General features: G+C 42.1%; 1 protein-coding gene across 2 annotated transcripts; it reads left to right on the top strand.

The window, feature by feature from the left end:
- Positions 1–216: 216 nt before the first annotated feature.
- On the top strand, positions 217–12,386 carry LOC147611525 (cyclin-dependent kinase D-2-like). 2 transcript variants are annotated; one of them, XM_086784631.1, is made up of 7 exons: positions 217–635; positions 1,972–2,270; positions 2,369–2,477; positions 3,953–4,078; positions 4,165–4,400; positions 4,487–4,795; positions 11,993–12,386. In XM_086784631.1, the coding sequence occupies exons 1-7, from the start codon at positions 540–542 to the stop codon at positions 12,051–12,053; spliced, it is 1,236 nt and encodes a 411-aa protein (XP_086640757.1). In that variant the 5' UTR covers positions 217–539; the 3' UTR covers positions 12,054–12,386. The 2 variants fall into 2 exon arrangements, with proteins under 2 accessions (XP_086640757.1, XP_086640756.1); XM_086784630.1 differs by having other exon boundaries at positions 11,984–12,386.
- Positions 12,387–20,073: the final 7,687 nt, after the last annotated feature.

Raw genomic sequence — 20,073 nt, 5'->3', positions numbered from 1 at the left:
GGCCACATTGCTGGCATGCTTTGGCCTAGTATTTGTTACAAGTGTGCATTGGCACCAAAAATTGTTGAACTTATAGAGTGAAAGGATGCCTGATACATGCTAGGTGGTGACATCACATCCATTTATGCTGTACTAGTGTGGGCGATGAAAGTTGATACTCCCCTTAGGGTTTACCAATTTGCTTTTTCATGGCTTGACCAAGGGCACCACCCCACTAAGTAATTTTAAAGGTTAAGAGATTTTAAAATGCTCAAACGGACATCTATACGAGGACTAGGAGCAGTTAGGTAGGGGAGGGAAGGGACAGGAAGGACACTCAGAGTAGGATTATGCCGAAGGCTTGTGATGCCCCGCTCCCCTCTGGTTTTTCCACAGTTGCGGCTGGTGTGATGGATGCTTTGTTCGCTCTTTGAGGCACAGAGGAGACACAGCACCCGACGTCTCTACTCCGATTCACTTCCATGAAAACCTGCACACTGGCATGCCCGGGGAAGTGTTGCCGATGACCCTCTTTACAGCTCATCATCCATCAGAGAAGCATGGCCGATCGCCCCAGCGGTGTACAGCGATACGTCAAAGGGGTTACCCTCGGAGAAGGGACCTATGGTGTCGTTTACAAAGCTGTAGACAGTCAGGTCAGCCTCATTATTAACCGCTTTCAAGCTCAAAGACACCCTGTAGATTTTGGATTTTGCTTTTCTTTGATGTCATCTTAATTGGATTTCCGCTCACATCCTTTGCGTATGGCCATGGTAGCTCTTGACTCGTAGGTATGGTTCTTTCATGTTAGATTGGCTCTCAACACATGTTTTCATATCTTGGAAGACTATGGGTATGATCATGGTAGCTCTCGACTCAGCAGTCCTTGCTGCAGTTTTTTCTCTTTTCATGAAAACTTTCTATGAGTCACCCGATTACTCTTGACCTCTTGGGCCTTTACGTACATATAAATGATGGGCAGTTAGACTTATTGATGAACATGTGATATAGCTTTTTCTTTATTACCGACTCCTGAAAACAATGCCAAATGCAATGAGCACCGAGGCCACAATTCTGTGGTGCACTTTAGCATGGCGTCCCCTGAAGTCCCCCCTCCAAACCACACAACTCCCCCCCTCCCTCCCCCCCTCCCCCCCAAGTCTCTCTCTCTCTCTCTCTCTCTCTCTCTCTCTGCATTTCATGCTTAGATTTCGAACTTTTTAATCATGACTAGAAAGGCAAACTTTGATTGTTCAAGTGTGTTGCAAAGTGTATTACTATGGCTTTGATGCCCTATTGCATGAAACTCTAGGTTGATTTTGAGCTCTAACGTCTAAGGTATGAGACTCGCACTGTCCAGATCCCGTAAATGGCACCACCAGGGTCCCATGCTTCTGCTCAAGCATCTTATTTTGTAAACTGAAATGCCCTTACAGTGTAAGTATACAGCTTGTGTGTACATGCACAATGCTATTTTGGTGGACTCCAATTGGTTGGTTTCTTTTACTGTAAATACATAGTTTTTTCTGATATGTATGTGCATTAAAAAGATAAGTTTGTTGGGCTGCTGCATACACAGGGGATGCTGTTGAGCCCTTCATCTTTGTTAACTTCCCATGCAAGTGTTTGGCCTTTCGAGTTTAATGGGGCACGTCTGTGCCAAGTTGACCTCGGCTCGAAAAACAAAACAAGAAAATTATTCTTAAATAAAGCACAGGAAGAAGCTTTATGCTGAGCTTGAAGCTATGTATGCTGCTGGGCCACGGGGAGGGGGAGGGGGGTAGTACTAAAGTGGCAGGTTCTTTAATGCCATCACTGTCTATTAGCCTCTGCAGATTATTCTCATATGTACTATGTGTTAAAGCATTTTTGGTTTGAGGATATTTTATTCCTATAGCTTTTCTACCAAATTTGTCTGCATTCTTGAGAGAGAGAGAGAGAGAGAGAGAGAGAGAGAGAGAGAGAGAGAGATTTAGTTTTTTCTTCTTGCAGACAAATCGCACAGTTGCAGTGAAGAAGATTCGCCTTGGAAAGTACAAAGAAGGTGTACACGTCACAGCATTAAGGGAGATTAAGCTTCTTAGGGAACTGAAGGATCCAAACATAATTGAGATGATAGATGTTTATCCTCACAAGCGCAACCTGCATCTCGTGTTTGAATTTATGGAGAGTGATTTGGAGGCAGTAATACGCGACCGTAACATTGTACTATCTGCTGCGGATATCAAGTCATACATGCAGATGACTTTGAAAGGGCTTGCTCACTGCCATAAGAAATGGGTTTTGCATAGGTGAGGTATAAATACCTTCTTATTTTGATTTATGATCTTGAACAAGGGACTGTGTTTAGTTACAGCAGCTGTATTTACCCTCATACTTTTGTGTACAGGGATTTGAAGCCCAACAACCTCCTGATCGCTTCTGATGGCCAGCTTAAGCTTGGAGACTTTGGCCTAGCACGCATTTTTGGAAGTCCTGATCGACAATTCACACATCAAGTATGCTGTTTACGAGTGTTTTATTTCCAATATCTTGTTTCTGTGTTGAAGATGAAGTGTTTACTGCCCTTATGTTGCAGACTTGTGGTGTTCAAGCAGCTTATTAGTTTTTGAAGGATATGGGATTGACTTTGCTTAGGGCAATAAGGAAAACCTGTAGCTTTTGCTAGCTAGAAACTAATGGGTAGCACCGAGCCTATAGTTTTCAGTCATTAAAGCACATACTTGTGTGGACTTAGTTTCCTATCATGTCTGACAGAATTCACTTCCGTCAGCGTGAGGACAACCAAACACCCTCTCTAGATATCAGCATGTAGGGAACTTTGGAGGAGGTTGATGAGCAGTATGGGGTGCAGTCAGTGGCTCTTGAAGAGTAGTCTTGGGAGGAGGAGGAAAATATTTTATGAATTATTGGGAATGTGTAGGTCCACACAGTTCTAGATATGCCTACTGATCTGGAGCTTGCTTTTTGGATTCTGTCGAAATCTGCTTTGGTTCCCAGTTTTTGTGAAGTTCTCCATGTGTTATGGCAGTTTGACATTCTGATTGTGCTGAAAAGAACTGCCAAATGTATGATGGCATGCCACTAGCCTGTTTTGTTGACATATAGAGGGCTGAAATTTATGTATTTGCCAATCAGATTTTGCCATGCTGAAGTATTGTCTGATCTTTTTCTTGTTTCTGTGTGTGTGTGGAGGAAGAATCAGGCGTGCAGGAAACTTGGAAAGCCACCTTGTGTACCCCTTGGTGGTACAGAAGTGGCCCATTTACTCTTGTAATACAGGATAAATTCTACCCTGATTGTGTTGACCATCTTTTTTGCAGGGGTGACAACACCCTGGATGGTCTGGGATGTTAAATGTGCCATTCCATGAGGCTGCTCATCATTTTTTGAAAATTTGATGAGAGTCTTGGGGTGTGGAGAATTTGAGGTGCATATGTTGGGCCTGGATAATGGTAACCCTGTGGTAAGTTAATTATTCATTCCTCCTCAGTGTGTGGGATTGGGATGTCTGCATGGCTGATGTGACCATGCCCCAAGTCAGTAGGTCCACTTTGGGCAATCAGTCGTGCGTGCCGCACACACATGGTGGCAAGCCCGCCATGAGATATCAGCAGCCAAAGGAAGAAGGGTGAAGTTCTCATTACTCCTCTCATGCTACATCCTCCTCTCTAGCACTGTGCTTGAAATCAGGTTACTTCTGAGATGTAGGGCCAACAAGCCGGTAGAAAATTGGCCCTAATAAGCCTGTTGAATAATTTGGGCCAAGAAATAAGCAATTAGTCCACAGATATGGTGTTTGCAAGTTTACTCAAGTATGGGAGTATGCTCATTGATGCTTGTTTTGTTACTACGGTTGATGAAGTACCTGAAATTTAGAATTTTGTGCATGCCGTCCTTTTAAACTTGGGTGTGTCCCAAACCAAACATCCTACAAAAGTTGCAGCTGATAAGATCTATAGTGTGTAAACAGGTATTTGCACGGTGGTATAGAGCTCCAGAGCTACTTTTTGGAAGCAAACAGTACGGAGCTGGTGTTGATATCTGGGCAGCTGCTTGCATTTTTGCTGAACTTATGCTTCGCAGGCCCTTTCTACAGGTTTGGTTCCCTACCTTCTACTTCTAAAATACATTGCTAGCTTATGTTGTGAAGTCAATTTTCTAAAATGTTGTTGAATAGCACAGGGTTCCAGTGATATTGATCAATTAGGCAAAATCTTTGCTGCTCTTGGAACTCCGAAAGATTCACAATGGCCAGACATGACATCACTTCCTGACTATGTGGAGTTCCAGTTCTGTCCAGCTCCACCCATAAGGTCTCTGTTCCCTATGGCAACAGATGATGCACTTGATCTCCTGTCTCGAATGTTGGCCTTTGATCCACGGTCTCGAATTACTGCACAACAGGCCTTGGAGCACAGGTTGGTTTGTTGTCTTCTGGTATCTTTTTGGTTGTGATTGGTATGCCCAGCTTCTTTAAATCATGCAGAGTTACCATTTTTTGCAGATACTTCAACACTGAACCTGCACCAACAAGACCAGAGTTGTTGTCAAGGCCCCCACCTAGGCCTGAAGGTCCACCTAAACACTCAGAAGTCCCCTCGCCTGGTGGTCCTATAGTTCTCTCCCCGCCCAACAAGTCCAGGCGAGTGATGCTCTTTCCTGGGGGAGTCAGTGGTGATGTTCATTCAGGGAAGATGGAAAAAGGTTACATGACCACGGGGGAAACCCCAAATGAACAACTTGGAATGCCTATGTCCATTGATACACAGAGGGAAATGGGATCCTACATGCTTCCAAGACCCAAACTCAACAGGTAAATCACACCCCTATGCCCCCTTCTTGCCTTCCATGATCTTTGGCTGCGAGATTAGTGCAGTCATGCATACACTTTTTTAAATTTGATCGAAATGACAAGATTTATTGTTGGCAATTCCAGTTCAGGTTTAAAATGGTTTGTCACCTGGGCGGGGGGAGGGGGGAGGGGTGGGTTGGGTAATATTCTTTACTATCAAGCTGATTCCTTTTTGAAAGCAAAGAAATTAAGGTAAATAGAGAGCAATTAGTGAAAGGCATAAGGTGCCAAGTTGATAGCAAGTGGTAGTGTTGGCCTTCTGCTCTTTCTACTACAGGGCTTTGAAAAAGTTTACACTTAAGAATGGATTTCCTATTTCACATTTTGATGACATTCTTGATAAGTTGGATGGATCGGCATGCTTCAACTGTATTGATTTGAAGAGCAGATGTCATCAAGTGCGTGTTGTACACCAGGATGTACATAAGATGACATTCCAGATAGCTTTTGGCTTGTATGAATACTTGGTCATGCCATTTAGTCTTACAAATGCCTCAGCAACATTCAATAGAATGACGAATGGTATCTTCCAAGACCATCGGAAATTCACCTATGTGTGGTGTCAGACATGATGCAAAAGGTTATGGATGAGTGCCATGCTCCTCCTTATGTAGGTCACCGCGGCATGTTGCCTACTACACGCATGATTGAGCGGTATTTCTTTTTGCCAAATATACTGGATCTTCCAAGACCATCGGAAATTATGATGACATCTTAGTGTTCTCTAAGAATGAGAAAGAACATAGAGCTCATTTGGTCATTGTTTTTGAAGAGCTACGAAAGCATAAGCTCTTCATCAATGCCAATAGGAGTGAAATTTTCCTTTCTATTATACACTACTTGGGTCATATTGTTTCAAAAGATGGAGTACGTATGGACCCCACAAAGATAGACAAAATCCGGAATTGGCCGCATTTGTCTAATGTACATGAGGTTCGGAGTTTTCTTGGTCTATGCTTGTATTACAGAAGGTTCATAAGGCACTTTGCTCTCATTGCCTTGCCATTGCATGAGTTGATTAAGAAGAAGGCATCTTTTAGATGGACTGATCAGATTGATCATGAGAAGAATGCCTTTCATCATCTCAAGGATGCAATGTATTGATCATTCCAGATTTGCATAAGCTATTCAACGTGGAATGTATGCTTGTGGGGATTGTATTGGGGCTCTCCTCAATAAAGAGGGGTCATGTTGTGGCCTATGAGAGCCAACGATTACATGATGCCGAGGCTCATATGGATTCGTATCAGGAAGAGCTCTTGGTTGTAATTCATGCCTTGAAGATATGGAAGCATTACCTTCTTGGGGCTGAATTTGTGGTCATCAAGAGAGGTCACGAAAGCTTGCGGTACTTTCTCACGCAGACTAAGCTTCCAGAAAAGCAAACGAGGATTGCAAACTTCCTTTGCATGTTTCATTTTCAGATTGTACACACTCGAGGAAAAAAGAATGTGCTGGCAAAAGATGCATTGTTTAGGAGACCATATGTGGCTGCAGTTTTGGTTGCCTCACATGGGGACTTGTCTGCCATGTGATTAATATCACTAGGATGCTGATTTTGGTCACTTATGGACTGATTTAATGGCTGGTCATGCAGATGCCTCGTATGTGCTTAAAGAAGGGTATCTCATGAAGGGAAATCACCTATGTGTGGTGTTAGACATGATGCAAAAGATTATGGATGAGTGCCATGCTCCTCCTTATGTAGGTCATCGCGGCATGTTGCCTACTACATACATGATTGAGCGGTATTTCTTTTGGCCAAATATAGTGGATCTTTCGAGACCATCGGAAATTCACAGGTGTGTTCTTTGATGACATCTTAGTGTTCTCTAAGAATGAGGAAGAACATAGAGCTCATTTGGCCATTGGTTTTGAAGAGCTACAAAAGCATAAGCTCTTCATATTATACACTACTTGGGTTATATTGTTATGGACTCCGCAAAGATCGACACAATCTGGAATTGGCCGCATTTGTCTATTGTACATGAGGTTCGGAGTTTTCTTGGTCTATGCTCATATTACAAAAGGTTCATAGGGCACTTTGCTCTCGTTGCCTCGCCATTACATGAGCTGACAAGAAGGCGGCATCGTTTAGATGGACTGATCAAACTGATCATGCCTTCCATCATCTCAAGGTTGCAATCATACATGGGCCAGTATTGATCATTTCAAATTTACATAAGCCATTCATTGTGGAATGTGATGCTTGTGGGGATTGTATTGGGGCTGTCCTCAATCAAGAAGGGTCATGCTATGGCGTATGAGAGCCGACGATTGCATGATGCCGAGGCTTATATGGATGTGTATGAGAAAGAGCTCTTCGCTATAATTCATGCCTTGAAGATATTGAAGCATTACCTTCTTGGGACTGAATTTGTTGTCAAAACAGATCACCCAAGCTTGCGGTACTTTCTCATGCAGAGTAAGCTTTCAAAGAAGCAAATGAGGATGGAAAACTTCCTCTCGATGTTTCATTTTCAGATTGTACACACGTTATGAAAGAAGAATGTGGTGGCAGAAGATGCATTGTCTAGGAGACTATATGTGGCTGCAGTTTCGGTTGCCTCATATGGAGACTTGTCTGTGCGGTGCGTAATTTGGATCACTAAGATGCTAATTTTGGTCACTTATGGACTGATTTAATGGCTGGTCATGCACATGCCTCTTATATGTCTCTTATAAGGCGATTTTCCTTCATCTCTCATGAAGGAAAACCGCCTATGTGTGGTGTCAGACATGAGGCAAAAGGTCATGGATGAGTACCATGCTCCTCTTTATGCAGGTCACCACGGCATATTGCCTATAACTACATGCATGATTGAGTGGTATTTCTTTTGGCCAAATATGCAAAGGATATAGAGGCATATGTACGTGCATGTCTCAATTTTGACAGGAAAAAGGCTCTAGGTTTGCTTCAGCCGTTGTCTATTTCCTCGCAACCATGGGAAAGTATTGCTATGGACTTCATTATGGATTTGCCAAGGACCCATCATGGCAATGATGATATATGGACCATTGTACCCATCATGGCAATGATGCTATATGGACCATTGTAGAGAGGTTTAGCAAGCTAAGAAAATCATCAAGGTTGACCATATGGTAAAGATCTTTCTTACCCAAGTGTTCAAGCATCATGGCATGCCAAAGTCCATTGTGGGGGATAGAGATCCGAGGATCATGAGCCTCTTTTGGAGGGCTATCGTTAATAACATGGGAACCAAGTTAAGAGTTCTCATCAGCTTATCACCTGCAAACGGATGGCCAAAATGTGGCTGCAAATTCAGCTGTGTTGGATCTTCTAAGTACTATGTTGCAGATCAAAAGACTGCTTGGGAGAAGTATCTATCCCTTGTAGTGTTTGCCTACAACAATACATACATGCCTCTACAGGAAAAGCTCTGTTTGAGATTGTAGAGTTATCTTGCCACCTATCCTTCACACTAAGGATGAGATTTTTGCCGCTGATGAGTATGTGCGAGACCTTGATTTGGCTTTTGCACAGGTGTGGACAGCCATTGCTAGGTCTCAAGATAACCCTATGCTTTCTCCTAGGTACTATGGGCCTTTCAAAGTGATCCGGAAAATCAATGACGTTGCTTTCAAGTTGACATTACCTGATCACTAGAAGATTCACAATGCATTTCATGTGAGTCTTTTGTGGAAGTAAATGGGGCTAGACCCAGACAAGCGTGTCACCGAAGACTTTCCAGAATTTGATGAACTTGAGGAAGTCCTCCAGCTTGAACATATTGTGTTTCACAAGGAGCGAAAGCTAGTAGGTGGCAAGCTCTCCAAGAGATACCTCGTGAAGTTTAAAAACTATTTACTAGGTGGGGTGTGTGTGTATGCGAGCATATATTGATACCAAGTTCTACACTCACTATTGGGCACTGATGACGTTAGTGGGGATGTCGTAGTATCTAGTCCATACTATGCATGATGGAGTTGATGGTTTATTGTCTCTTGGATGACTACCATGAGGTTATAAATTGATGGAGTTGATGGTTTATTGTCTCTTGCATGATGGAGTTGATGGTTTATTGTCTCTTGGATGACTACCATGAGGTTATAAATTGCACTTTCTGAATTCGGGCATGTTCCTGGATTCATCTAGGTATATATATAGACCTTGAACCATCTGGATCTTCCGGGCATTAGAAAAAGGATGAAACTCAAAGTAAACATTCCATTGATTCAGCTAGGAGTAAACGGTCTCTTGAGTCCGCTCCTCCTTCTCCCCCCCAAATACATTCGGGGCGAAAGAAGGTGTTGCTCTGACACTGATGTCTGGGTAGTACCAACAATCGTGTGCTGAAGGAGAGATGCTCTCTCCCTCAAGGCCTGGATCTGTGCCTGGATATTGGTTAACTAGTGGTCAAAATATGTGCTGGCCTCTTGCACTAAGTCAACTGCCCCTTCTAGTGCATGATGTACTTCCACAAGGTGGTCATCCTCATGATTTGACACATCGTCAACAAAGCATAGAGCGTCTGCCGTTGCACAAAAAAGAAGGTAGTATGCTGTCCTGACCGGGTAAAAGCACCCAAAACCTTCAGAATTTATGAAGTATGAGCTGGCCACTTCAAATTTGCTAGTTGCTAGCGCTTGCTATGCGTGATGTTGGAGAGAGAGAGAGAGAGAGAGAGAGAGAGAGCAAACTTTCTCTTTATATATAGGCTGAGTATGCTTTGTTTTTTGTTTCTAAAGCTTCCTTGCTTTTGAATTTTCGTAAGGAAGAAAAGCTTCTGCTGCTGATGTGCCTCTAAAAATAACAGCCGGACTGCTTTTTCCAAAAACAGCACGTTATTCCAAAAAAACGGCCCGTGTGCTTAAAGAAAAAAAAAACGATTAGCTGACCAGTGAATCGTTGTTGTATTAAAAAAAAACAGGCTGTTTGGTGCTTTTGTATAAACGAGCTTCTCACGTAAAAAAAAGGACCTACGCATGGTTTAAAAGAAACAGCACATATTTTTTGAAAAGCCTCCTGTGTAGTGTCTTTTTGAAAAAAAAATACAGCGTACGTAAAAAAAAAAAAAAACTCTGGCGCACGCTCGTGCTCTTTGTCTGACCTGACCTTTTGATCTTGTGGAGAAACAACATACACATAAGCTGTGGGCTTCGAGAGAGAGAGAGAGAGAGAGACGTCTACACACGGGTCTAAACACACAACCCATGGCCCTGGTTGTTGCATATCCAGAATTCAGCATACACCCTTTAGAACCATATGTGACAGAAGACCATAAAACAACATCAAGAAGCATACTTTGGCTTGGCGACACAATTTCCTATGACGCCAAAGAAACGCAAACCTTGCTTTGCTTCCGCCTCCGCGAGTAAGATGGCTCTAATACCAGGTGTGAGATCCTCCCATAGATCAATCCTAATACAAAGGCCAAAACAAGATTATTAGAAGGGGTGCAGGCAAAGCTCACCACCCAACTGTGGGACTGTGGGTTTGCAGTTGCGAACCACCCCCGAGCCAGAGGCTAAGGTTCCACTCCCACAGGTCCATGCCAGTCAGCTTTGGCGTCCCATACCACTAGTGCCTGCCGATAGGGGCCCTCGACAAGACTACCCGTGATTCGTCACGTCCATGGCAAGAATAAGCCTCTTGGTCTAGGTCTAGACCACAATGAATCAATAATCACAAAACTGACTTATATAATACTTATTGCTGCTATAAATAACAATCCAGTCATAAATAGCCAATAACCTTGGATTTACTAATATTGAACCTTAGCCACCCATCCAAACTTGCTTCCCCTAGTCAAAGGGCTCCCCTAACCTTGCTAGATTAGTCCCCAACCTTGAGGGTTAGTGTTAGGTACATAACAAGTAGCAACAATATCACTTGTGGGAGCAACGTCTTATGGGCTAGTGAGTAAGCTGGTGATGGAGTGGCACAGCAGCACTACAAAGGCTGGAACAGGGGGCGAACTACCAGCAGGCCACACATCTAATGGTGGGGCAGCCTGGCAGCAGTGCATAGATGGGAAAACAGCAGTTTTGGGCGGTGCGAACGGGCAGAGCAGGGTGGAGATAGGGGTCAGCAGAGGAGAAGCCCGTTGCACAATGGTGGAGATGGCAGCAATTGGCGCTGCAATGTGGTGATGATTGGCTGTGGCGGCGGCAGCCAGCAGAATGGAATGCTAGGGTTTAGCAGAGGAGCAGCGGAGGTGGCAGAAATTGGTGCTGCAATGTGGCGGTGATGGGTTGAATAGGGCTTAGTGGCGGCGGCCAACAGAAAGGAATGCTAGGGGGAACACCTTCCACGGGTGGGTGCTTTTCCTCCTATTGCCTCAAATGGGAGGCGTTTATTTGAAGATGAGTGTCACATGCACGGAAGCTCCGAGTGTCTTGTTTCAGCCGTAAGCAACTGAATAGGAGCAAATCACCAACGTAATGCTGGGTGCATAGAGGTGTTTCTGCAATCCCTTGTGTGAATGGTGTAGGATTGCAATAAAAGAGCAAGGAGACCATATATACGGATAGGAAAGAGGGTATGTTTGTTTCACTCCAATAAGGCTTGCCCCTTGCTTGAGATTCTTGGCTGAGTGGCAAATGCCAACCCAACCCGCTTTCTGCTCGTATACTGTTTTTATGGCTCAAACATCGTGGAGAGACTCTTGCTGCTATGTGGACTTCTGTAAAGCATTTGACACTACCCCACTAGCAAGTCTCCACGATGTTTTACTTCCTGAAATCATTACTTTTGAGGGTGAAGATATGGTCTAGTAGTGAGTGATCCCTGCATAAGGCTGCCTGGCCCATGGCTTGAACCCCTTGATTATCTGCACAATCGTTGATGTGCGCCTTTATTGTCCAGCCGAAGATCTTGGCCATCATCTGCCCAATCTTCATGATGTGGTAGTTTGTGGATTCATTTGGCCATTGTAAATCCGATTTTGGGGGGTGGTACTTCTGACTTTTTGGTGGGCTCTGTGTTTGACTGCTTGCTTGATTGACAACTGAGGCTTTCTCTGACAGTGTAGAGAACATATGTTAAGGTTGTAAGAAGTGGGCTGATGGGACTGGTAGGTGTGTGCGTGTGTGTGTGTGAGAGAGAGGGAGAGAGCAGGTTGTTTTTCTCGGTAGCTTTGATGCTGTGCTCGGTTAATTGACAATGAGCATCAATGGATTCTGAAGTACTGACAGGTCGCACTTGAAGAGGAAGCTTGATATGGACTCTGCGTTTGTGCAACCATTCCCTCCCTGATGATACCCAAGTGTCGTGTAATGTAATAAAAGCGTGCCATAAATATGCCACATTGATCGATTCAAGTTTTTCCCATTACCGATATTCTTCTTGATAGGATATCAAAAGGTAAACAAGGTTTACAGAGTCAGCTATCTGATCTTATTACACTGCATTCTGGAAATGGACTATACTGGTCTGAATTAGGAATTTAATTAAAATGCAAACCTTTCAGATGGAGAAATTCTGCTTAGTGTGCACATCTGAGACACTAAGTTGAAGTTGAAAGTTGGCCTTTTTGATTAAGGCAAATGTTACATGAACAGGAGTGTTTTAAAAGATTTTATTTCTTCAGGTAATTTTGTGGGTAAACTAGCTAAGTTGTTCAAAGTGATGGATCATCTTGGCCAACCTTGGGGGTGGCTGCTCTATACCCCAAGTTGCAAGTTCATACTCGGAAAGCTACGAGAATTACCATGGTTAAGAGGTGCACTTATGCACCTCCATTAACTAGCACAGCCTCATTGATTTTCTTATCGAGAAAGTGACCCTATCAATAATTGAGTGACAACTGGTTTTGTGTTTGAAGTGTCCACTTTCATTGGTCCTCTCATCTCCTCTGGTATCCATGCTTTAGCCTTTTTCCTTTCTTGTATCCTGCGCAACTGTGTGTGTGTGTGTGTGAGAGAGAGAGAGAGAGAGAGAGAGAGGGGCTCATCCTTCAGCTCAGATGGTGGTGGTTGTGGACATTGCACCGAGATCTCAGAAAATAGGCTGCCTCCCATTACTGTGGTGACCTTGAGCTTAGACCTGGTGTTATGTTTTGACTTTCATTTGTCCTCCTGTGAATTTCGGATTTCCAAAGCCACTTGCTTCTCTTGGCAGAGATTTTCTCCAAGTTTTCAATTTTTTTTGGCCTTTGTCTAAATGTCCAGTCCAAAATAGGTTGACTCCCATTACTGTAGAATATAAAATCTCAGCATAGGAGCTTGTTAATGGATGATTGGTACAGTTTTGTTTAAACAGCTACGATTTTGTTGTTTTTGGTGCTTTTGATTGGTCATTTGGGCTAGTGAACGTTGACATTTGTTTATGTAAGAAAGCACTCGCGTTGTTTTTAGATTGTTGTCTCCTCGTGAAGCCATCTGTTATATTTGTCCTGTTAATTCCATGGTTTTTTAAGACCTTGATTTGGTTTTGATTTTGTCTTTTTTTCTTCCACGGAGGTAATCCTATAGGAGCGGTGGCTTAGACTAAGTTGGTTCCTATATAAGTATTTGTGGAAACATTAGACATGTGAGATTATGGAGTCAGTTGTCAGATGGAGTTTGAGTTTCTCCTCTTTATTCCCAAGAGATGAAATGTCTGAGAAGGTGAAATATAATCTATGGGATTAGTGGTCTAATTTGATAAGGTTAGGGGAGTCCTGGGATTAGAGAAAGCAAGCTAATACGGGTGGCTAATGTGGATTGTTAATTATACCGTAGTTCTGCGCTAAGGTGAGTATTAGTAAAATCATAGTTATTGGCTATTTGTGGCTGGTTGGTTATCTATAGCAGCAGTCATCACTATATAAGTGAGTTGTGGGTTTATTATTGACTTGTGGGTTTGAGCCTAGATGAGAGACTCCTACCATGGACTTGTGGGTTATTTATAGCAGCAGTAGTCACTATATAAGTGACTTGTGGGTTTATTATTGACTTGTGGGTTTGAGCCTAGATGAGAGACTCCTACCATGGACTTGGCAGACTTAGCCTTTGGCTTGGGAGCGGTTTGCGGTCCCAAACCTACTGTTGGGAGGTGAGCTAGTCCTAGTGGCTTCACATCAAGGAGTTAACCCCCTTAGGGTTGGGTAAGTGCATGTTCCTGAACCCACCCTTGCATCTTCTCTCTTCTCTTCTCTTCTCTTCTTCCTCTCTCATGCAAGGAGAATGCTCATTTAAGTGAACATCTTTGGTGCCATTGCTAGGGATAGCACTTAGCTTAGGGTCCTTCATAATCTGTTTCCAAGCTAGAGTCTTGTCTTTGCCGGATGGAATGCAAATGCACCGGTTGAGGAGTTTGGTATGAGTTTCTTGTTTGATTTGTGGTAGTTTTTCTCTTGATTCCATTGATTTTTGGTTTTTTCTTCAAGTAGTTAGTAAAACTATGTGTTAGTTTAATCACACCATTAATCGTAGGTTATTAGGTTAAGCTAGGCATTCCTTACATCACTAGGTAGCTTAGGACTATAGGAAAAAAATGGGTGCAGCTTATTCTCGGGTAGCATCTTTGAGAAGTGAATGGTCGTTCACGTCACAGACCTTCCCGCTCCATTTCTCAAAAAACAAAATCTACAAAAAGAAAATCTATCCCAAAAAAGAAAGAGAGCTTTGTTGCTATTCAAATCGGGATTTATATTTTAAAAAAAAATCTTTGTTTTTACGAGCCGCTTAACTAGGCACAAACTATATAAAGTTTTATACTCGTGAGTTTTTGAAAAAACTTGTGTGAGGACAAATATATATAACACGATGTGATCGTAAGAATATAAATTTTATTTACAGTACACACTTTAGCGTTTAGAAGTCCTAGTCTAATTTGACTAAATGTTACTTCACGAAAGCTTATACTATGAACATGCAGACTCTCTACAACATGTACGCTCACAAATATTCCTTCCTCGTTATTGGATAAGGATTTTTCCTCTTTAATTCTAAAGTATTCTTAAAGTTTGCCTATGGCACAATTTAATGTGTTTAATGCACTTAACTCTTGGGTACCCTATCATACGAAGAGAATGAGAACCTTGGAGGTGTCCTCTTTGCACCGTGGGTTATCTAGGCATAAAGATATTATGGGTTCTTTGAAATTCTTCTGTTCAGAGGATGAGGCACCTCCTTCAATAGAGACATATTAGCAACTTATAAATAACATTTGTTTAATTGCATGTTTATGGTGTTGCTTTACACACAATGGAGTTAAAGGATGTTGAAAAGTTAATATAGAAGAGAGCCTTGGGGAGAAGTTATTTAGTTTCCTTTACAAAGTTGGTGCAGATTGAAAATTTATAGCTATCAAAGAAATATTCAATCCCAAGATGAATCTAGCTATCCTTATAACATGAACTTCTGTTTACTACGAAGACTCTTTTTTGAATTTCAAAGGATTACACATGGTCATTCATTAGTTATTGAGTCCAAGGATTATGTGCATGTTAATGATCTTGTGTCATTCATCGATTATTGAGTCTAAGGATTATGTGCATGTTAGTAATCTTGTGTCAACTACCAATGAGAAGTCAAGCTTCAGAAAAAGATATATTTCCTATAAAGTGCACACATACATGTACTACAAATGGAGGCAAAAAGTGCAAGTTTCTGTTAGAGGATGTTGCACTAATGTGCTACATATACTTGAAAGTTGGAGCGGACAATAGTGATAATAAAAAAGACTCCACCGTGCCATTACAAACTAATGTATGTATTGGAGATGCAATAGAAGATGAGGAGATAGAGAACCCCCTGGAGCTTAAAGTTACAAAGAACTTGACGTTGCCCAACTCAAAGCATGCACAATAATTAAGGAGGAGAACGTAAATGGAGAGGAATTAGAAAGAATGGTGAACTTACCATACCTATACCATTATTTAGAATCAATGATAAGGACTCTATCTTGCAATCAAATATACAAATGATGTTCTCTTTAAGGGAAGATTATTGTCTTGCTGCTATTACATAGATGAATGAAGATGGGGATGATTGAGTGGATTTTATATATGAGGAAGCATCAAATTACACTCATAATGGATTACTAATAGAAGAAGAATTTTTTAATATTCAAGAGGTTCGAACTAGCAAATTTTAGGACAACCATACCAGAGTCTACTGAAGAAGAATAATATTAGATATGCACAAACAGAAGATTGACTTATGGGATGAGCCTTCTCTAGTCAATGACAAAAACTTTGGTATTTCCTAATCGTATCTTTACTATGAATTTTTGTGGCATAAAAGGTGATTTTCGCCCTTTAGTGTGTGAAGAGAAAGCCCTATGGGCCCCTTGGATGCCTTTCTATCGCATCATAGGTCATCTCCATAAATTTATAATTAATTTTAATTTAATGAATAATTATTTTTATTAGCTTTTGATTGAAGATGCTCTTGGGTTTCTTGGATGAGTGGTGCAAACCGAGGAGGAAGAGTTGGCACGAACTACTTGAGATTAGGGTTTTGGAGATGAATGCATGTGCAAAGAGAATGCTATGGTGGATGGAATATGAGGAGAGCCATGGTTTAGGGCATGAGGGAGAGGTGATTAGTACACTAATGATACTACAAGTATGTAATGAGGTGATCACGACTTGGTGGACCACAAAAGAGATATCTTCTTCATTCCAAAGTGGCTCTAATTTAGCCAACGGGTTACAAATCAAGTGGACACTAGTGATGCCACCTCAACTCCACAATATCTCAAATATCTCCTCTCTACTAGAGGCTGTTCACACACATTCACACACCCCCCCTTGATACATACTCCTTGTGCATCTAGGCACCACATTTCCAACACCCCTCCTTGGTGCCATCTAGGACACATCTAGGTGTGAGGTACACATCATAGGCATCTTGACCTAACATACAGCTAGGCATCTTGGCCTTACACATGAACTAGTCATCTTCGCCTTTACATCATTCTACCATGGCTACATCATCGGTGCCAGTGGGTGGGTAGAAACAATACAACAAGATACAAGGGGTAGGTGAAAACTCCATAGCTTCAAAAAAGTACTTCAATATCCTCCTTTGGAAAGGAGGCCTCCCTCACATTTGCTTGTTGAGGTTGATTCTTTGACCAGCAGTTGCTTTTCGTGTGTCTGAGTTTCCCACACACCATACATTTAAGCTTTGGTATATCTTTGAATTTGCATGTGTTGAATGTGTGGCCTAACTTGCCACAATAATTGCATCTTGGCTTCAATTCCCTTTTACCAGCATAAAGTGCCGAGTCCTTTGATGAGGACGCTCCATATTCGTATTTGCTTTTCATCTTTTGCTCATGTTTAAGCAATGAGGCTTGTACATCATTCAAGGTTAGAGTAGAGTTGTTAGACAAGATTTCAACTATGTTACCATACTCTTCTTTCCTTTCACAGCTAGCAAGCAAGATAGCCTTAGCTTCATCATCATCAAGTGTCTTGCCAATGGTGGCAAGCTATTGCTTAATGCTTTTATATTTGTTGATGTGACTTGTTAGGTCATGGGCTAGTACCTACGTTGAGTTGATATAATTGCATCATGAGTAAATGAACTTTAGAATGCTTTGCTTGTGTACCAAACAATTTGTTTAACTCCTCCCATGCATCCTTGGCCTTCTTTATCCCAGTGATATGATGAATGACCTCATCATCTAATGCAAGTGCTATGAGTCCCAAGGCCCTCTCATTCTTCTCATTCCATGCAATTCCAAAGCTTGCTTGAGTGTCCCTCCCTTGGATTATCCCCCATATATTTTTCTTCATGAGCGCATACATGATTTTTGACTGCCATATGTGTGGAATCCAATGCCACTAAACTTGATGATTTCATTGTGTGCCATGATGAGTAGGGGGTCTTACCAAGTCCCCGTCTATGTGGTGGTACTATGGTAGTGTCTACCCTTTACGATGATTAGCAAATGAAGGACTTATGACCACTTGCTTTGATGTGGAAGATGCTTACATACATGCCATGTTCATTACTGATTTGCAGGAAGATTCAAATTGGTAACATACATATCAATGATGAGATGTATAGCACATATCAAAGACGGAATCCACTAGGGAAATATAGGCATTACAAGGCAACCTAAACCATGATTTCTCATGGGTTCATGGATGCAAATGGGTATTTGAGCAAGCCTTCCACAAAAAAAATGCTTCAAAAAACTCATACCACTTACACTTAGTCTTGGGTTAATCCTTCAACCAAAGTGGTTAAGCTTTTAATTAATTATACCCACAATACGTCCAAAGGTTGGCTATTGGCAGCAAGACAGCCTCTGATCTTTTTCTTGGTGTGGCCAACACACTTCACCAAATGAGAAACCCTTTAGTAGGGACGTAGGAGACTTCAGGGCGACCCTCTCTGTAGGAGGAATTAGATCCATGCACCTTGTACAGCCTGCAAGAGACGAACTGGTGTAGACGATGCAACGACAGAGTGTTTAGCTAAATATGCCGGCTAAGCTTTGCAATAACGGCCCAGAGCTTAGGGCAAATTTGTGCCCTTTAGTGTGGAAGAGAATGAGCTAGATTTCACTGAAAATGGTTTCCTATAGCTCTTGTATATGAACCAAAAAACCAGTGAGAGGTGGAGCTGCAATGGGACCTTGGAGGAGATAAAATTTTGATTAAGGGTGGATTAGTGATGGATTAGGGTATGGCTTCAGAGAAGGAGATATGGTGAGGTCCTAGGACCTTGTTAGCTCTGATACCAACTTGAGATTAGGGTTTTGGAGATGAATGCATGTGGTGCAAAGAGAAGGTTATGGTGGATGGAATATGAGGATAGCCATGGTTTAGGGCATGAGGGAGAGGTTATTAGTACACTAATGATACTACAAGTATGTAATGAGGTGATCACGACTTGGTGGACCACAAAAGAGATATCTTCTTCATTCCAAAGTGGCTCTAATTTAGCCAACAGGTTACAAATCAAGTGGACACTAGTGATGCCACCTCAACTCCACAATATCTCAAATATCTCCTCTCTACTAGTAGAGGCTGTTCACACACATGCACAGCCCCCCTTGATACATACTCCTTGTGCATCTAGGCACCACATTTCCAACACCCCTCCTTGGTGCCATCTAGGACACATCTAGGTGTGAGGTACACATCATAGGCATCTTGACCTAACATACAGCTAGGCATCTTGGCCTTACACATGAACTAGTCATCTTCGCCTTTACATCATTCTACCATGGCTACATCATCGGTGCCAGTGGGCGGGTAGAAACAATACAACAAGATACAAGGGGTAGGTGAAAACTCCATAGCTTCAAAAAAGTACTTCAATATCCTCCTTTGGAAAGGAGGCCTCCCTCACATTTGCTTGTTGAGGTTGATTCTTTGACCAGCAGTTGCTTTTCGTGTGTCCGAGTTTCCCACACACCATACATTTAAGCTTTGGTATATCTTTGAATTTGCATGTGTTGAATGTGTGGCCTAACTTGCCACAATAATTGCATCTTGGCTTCAATTCCCTTTTACCAGCATAAAGTGCCGAGTCCTTTGATGAGGACGCTCCATATTCGTATTTGCTTTTCATCTTTTGCTCATGTTTAAGCAATGAGGCTTGTACATCATTCAAGGTTAGAGTAGAGTTGTTAGACAAGATTTCAACTATGTTACCATACTCTTCTTTCCTTTCACAGCTAGCAAGCAAGATAGCCTTAGCTTCATCATCATCAAGTGTCTTGCCAATGGTGGCAAGCTATTGCTTAATGCTTTTATATTTGTTGATGTGACTTGTTAGGTCATGGGCTAGTACCTACGTTGAGTTGATATAATTGCATCATGAGTAAATGAACTTTAGAATGCTTTGCTTGTGTACCAAACAATTTGTTTAACTCCTCCCATGCATCCTTGGCCTTCTTTATCCCAGTGATATGATGAATGACCTCATCATCTAATGCAAGTGCTATGAGTCCCAAGGCCCTCTCATTCTTCTCATTCCATGCAATTCCAAAGCTTGCTTGAGTGTCCCTCCCTTGGATTATCCCCCATATATTTTTCTTCATGAGCGCATACATGATTTTTGACTGCCATATGTGTGGAATCCAATGCCACTAAACTTGATGATTTCATTGTGTGCCATGATGAGTAGGGGGTCTTACCAAGTCCCCGTCTATGTGGTGGTACTATGGTAGTGTCTACCCTTTACGATGATTAGCAAATGAAGGACTTATGACCACTTGCTTTGATGTGGAAGATGCTTACATACATGCCATGTTCATTACTGATTTGCAGGAAGATTCAAATTGGTAACATACATATCAATGATGAGATGTATAGCACATATCA

Source organism: Cibotium barometz, chromosome 47 (genome assembly GCF_041138505.1).
Source record: "Cibotium barometz isolate CiBa-2024 chromosome 47, ASM4113850v1, whole genome shotgun sequence".
In the NCBI taxonomy this organism is placed as follows: domain Eukaryota; kingdom Viridiplantae; phylum Streptophyta; class Polypodiopsida; order Cyatheales; family Cibotiaceae; genus Cibotium; species Cibotium barometz.
Note: the sequence above shows the minus strand (reverse complement) of the source record. Positions and strands in the feature narration are given on the sequence as shown.

Coding starts and splice junctions, on each gene's coding strand:
- LOC147611525 (XM_086784630.1), top strand. CDS start 540: ATGGCCGATCGCCCCAGCGGTGTACAGCGATACGTCAAAGGGGTTACC. Junction 636..1,971: donor ACAAAGCTGTAGACAGTCAG/GTCAGCCTCATT, acceptor TTCTTCTTGCAG/ACAAATCGCACAGTTGCAGT. Junction 4,401..4,486: donor CAACAGGCCTTGGAGCACAG/GTTGGTTTGTTG, acceptor CATTTTTTGCAG/ATACTTCAACACTGAACCTG.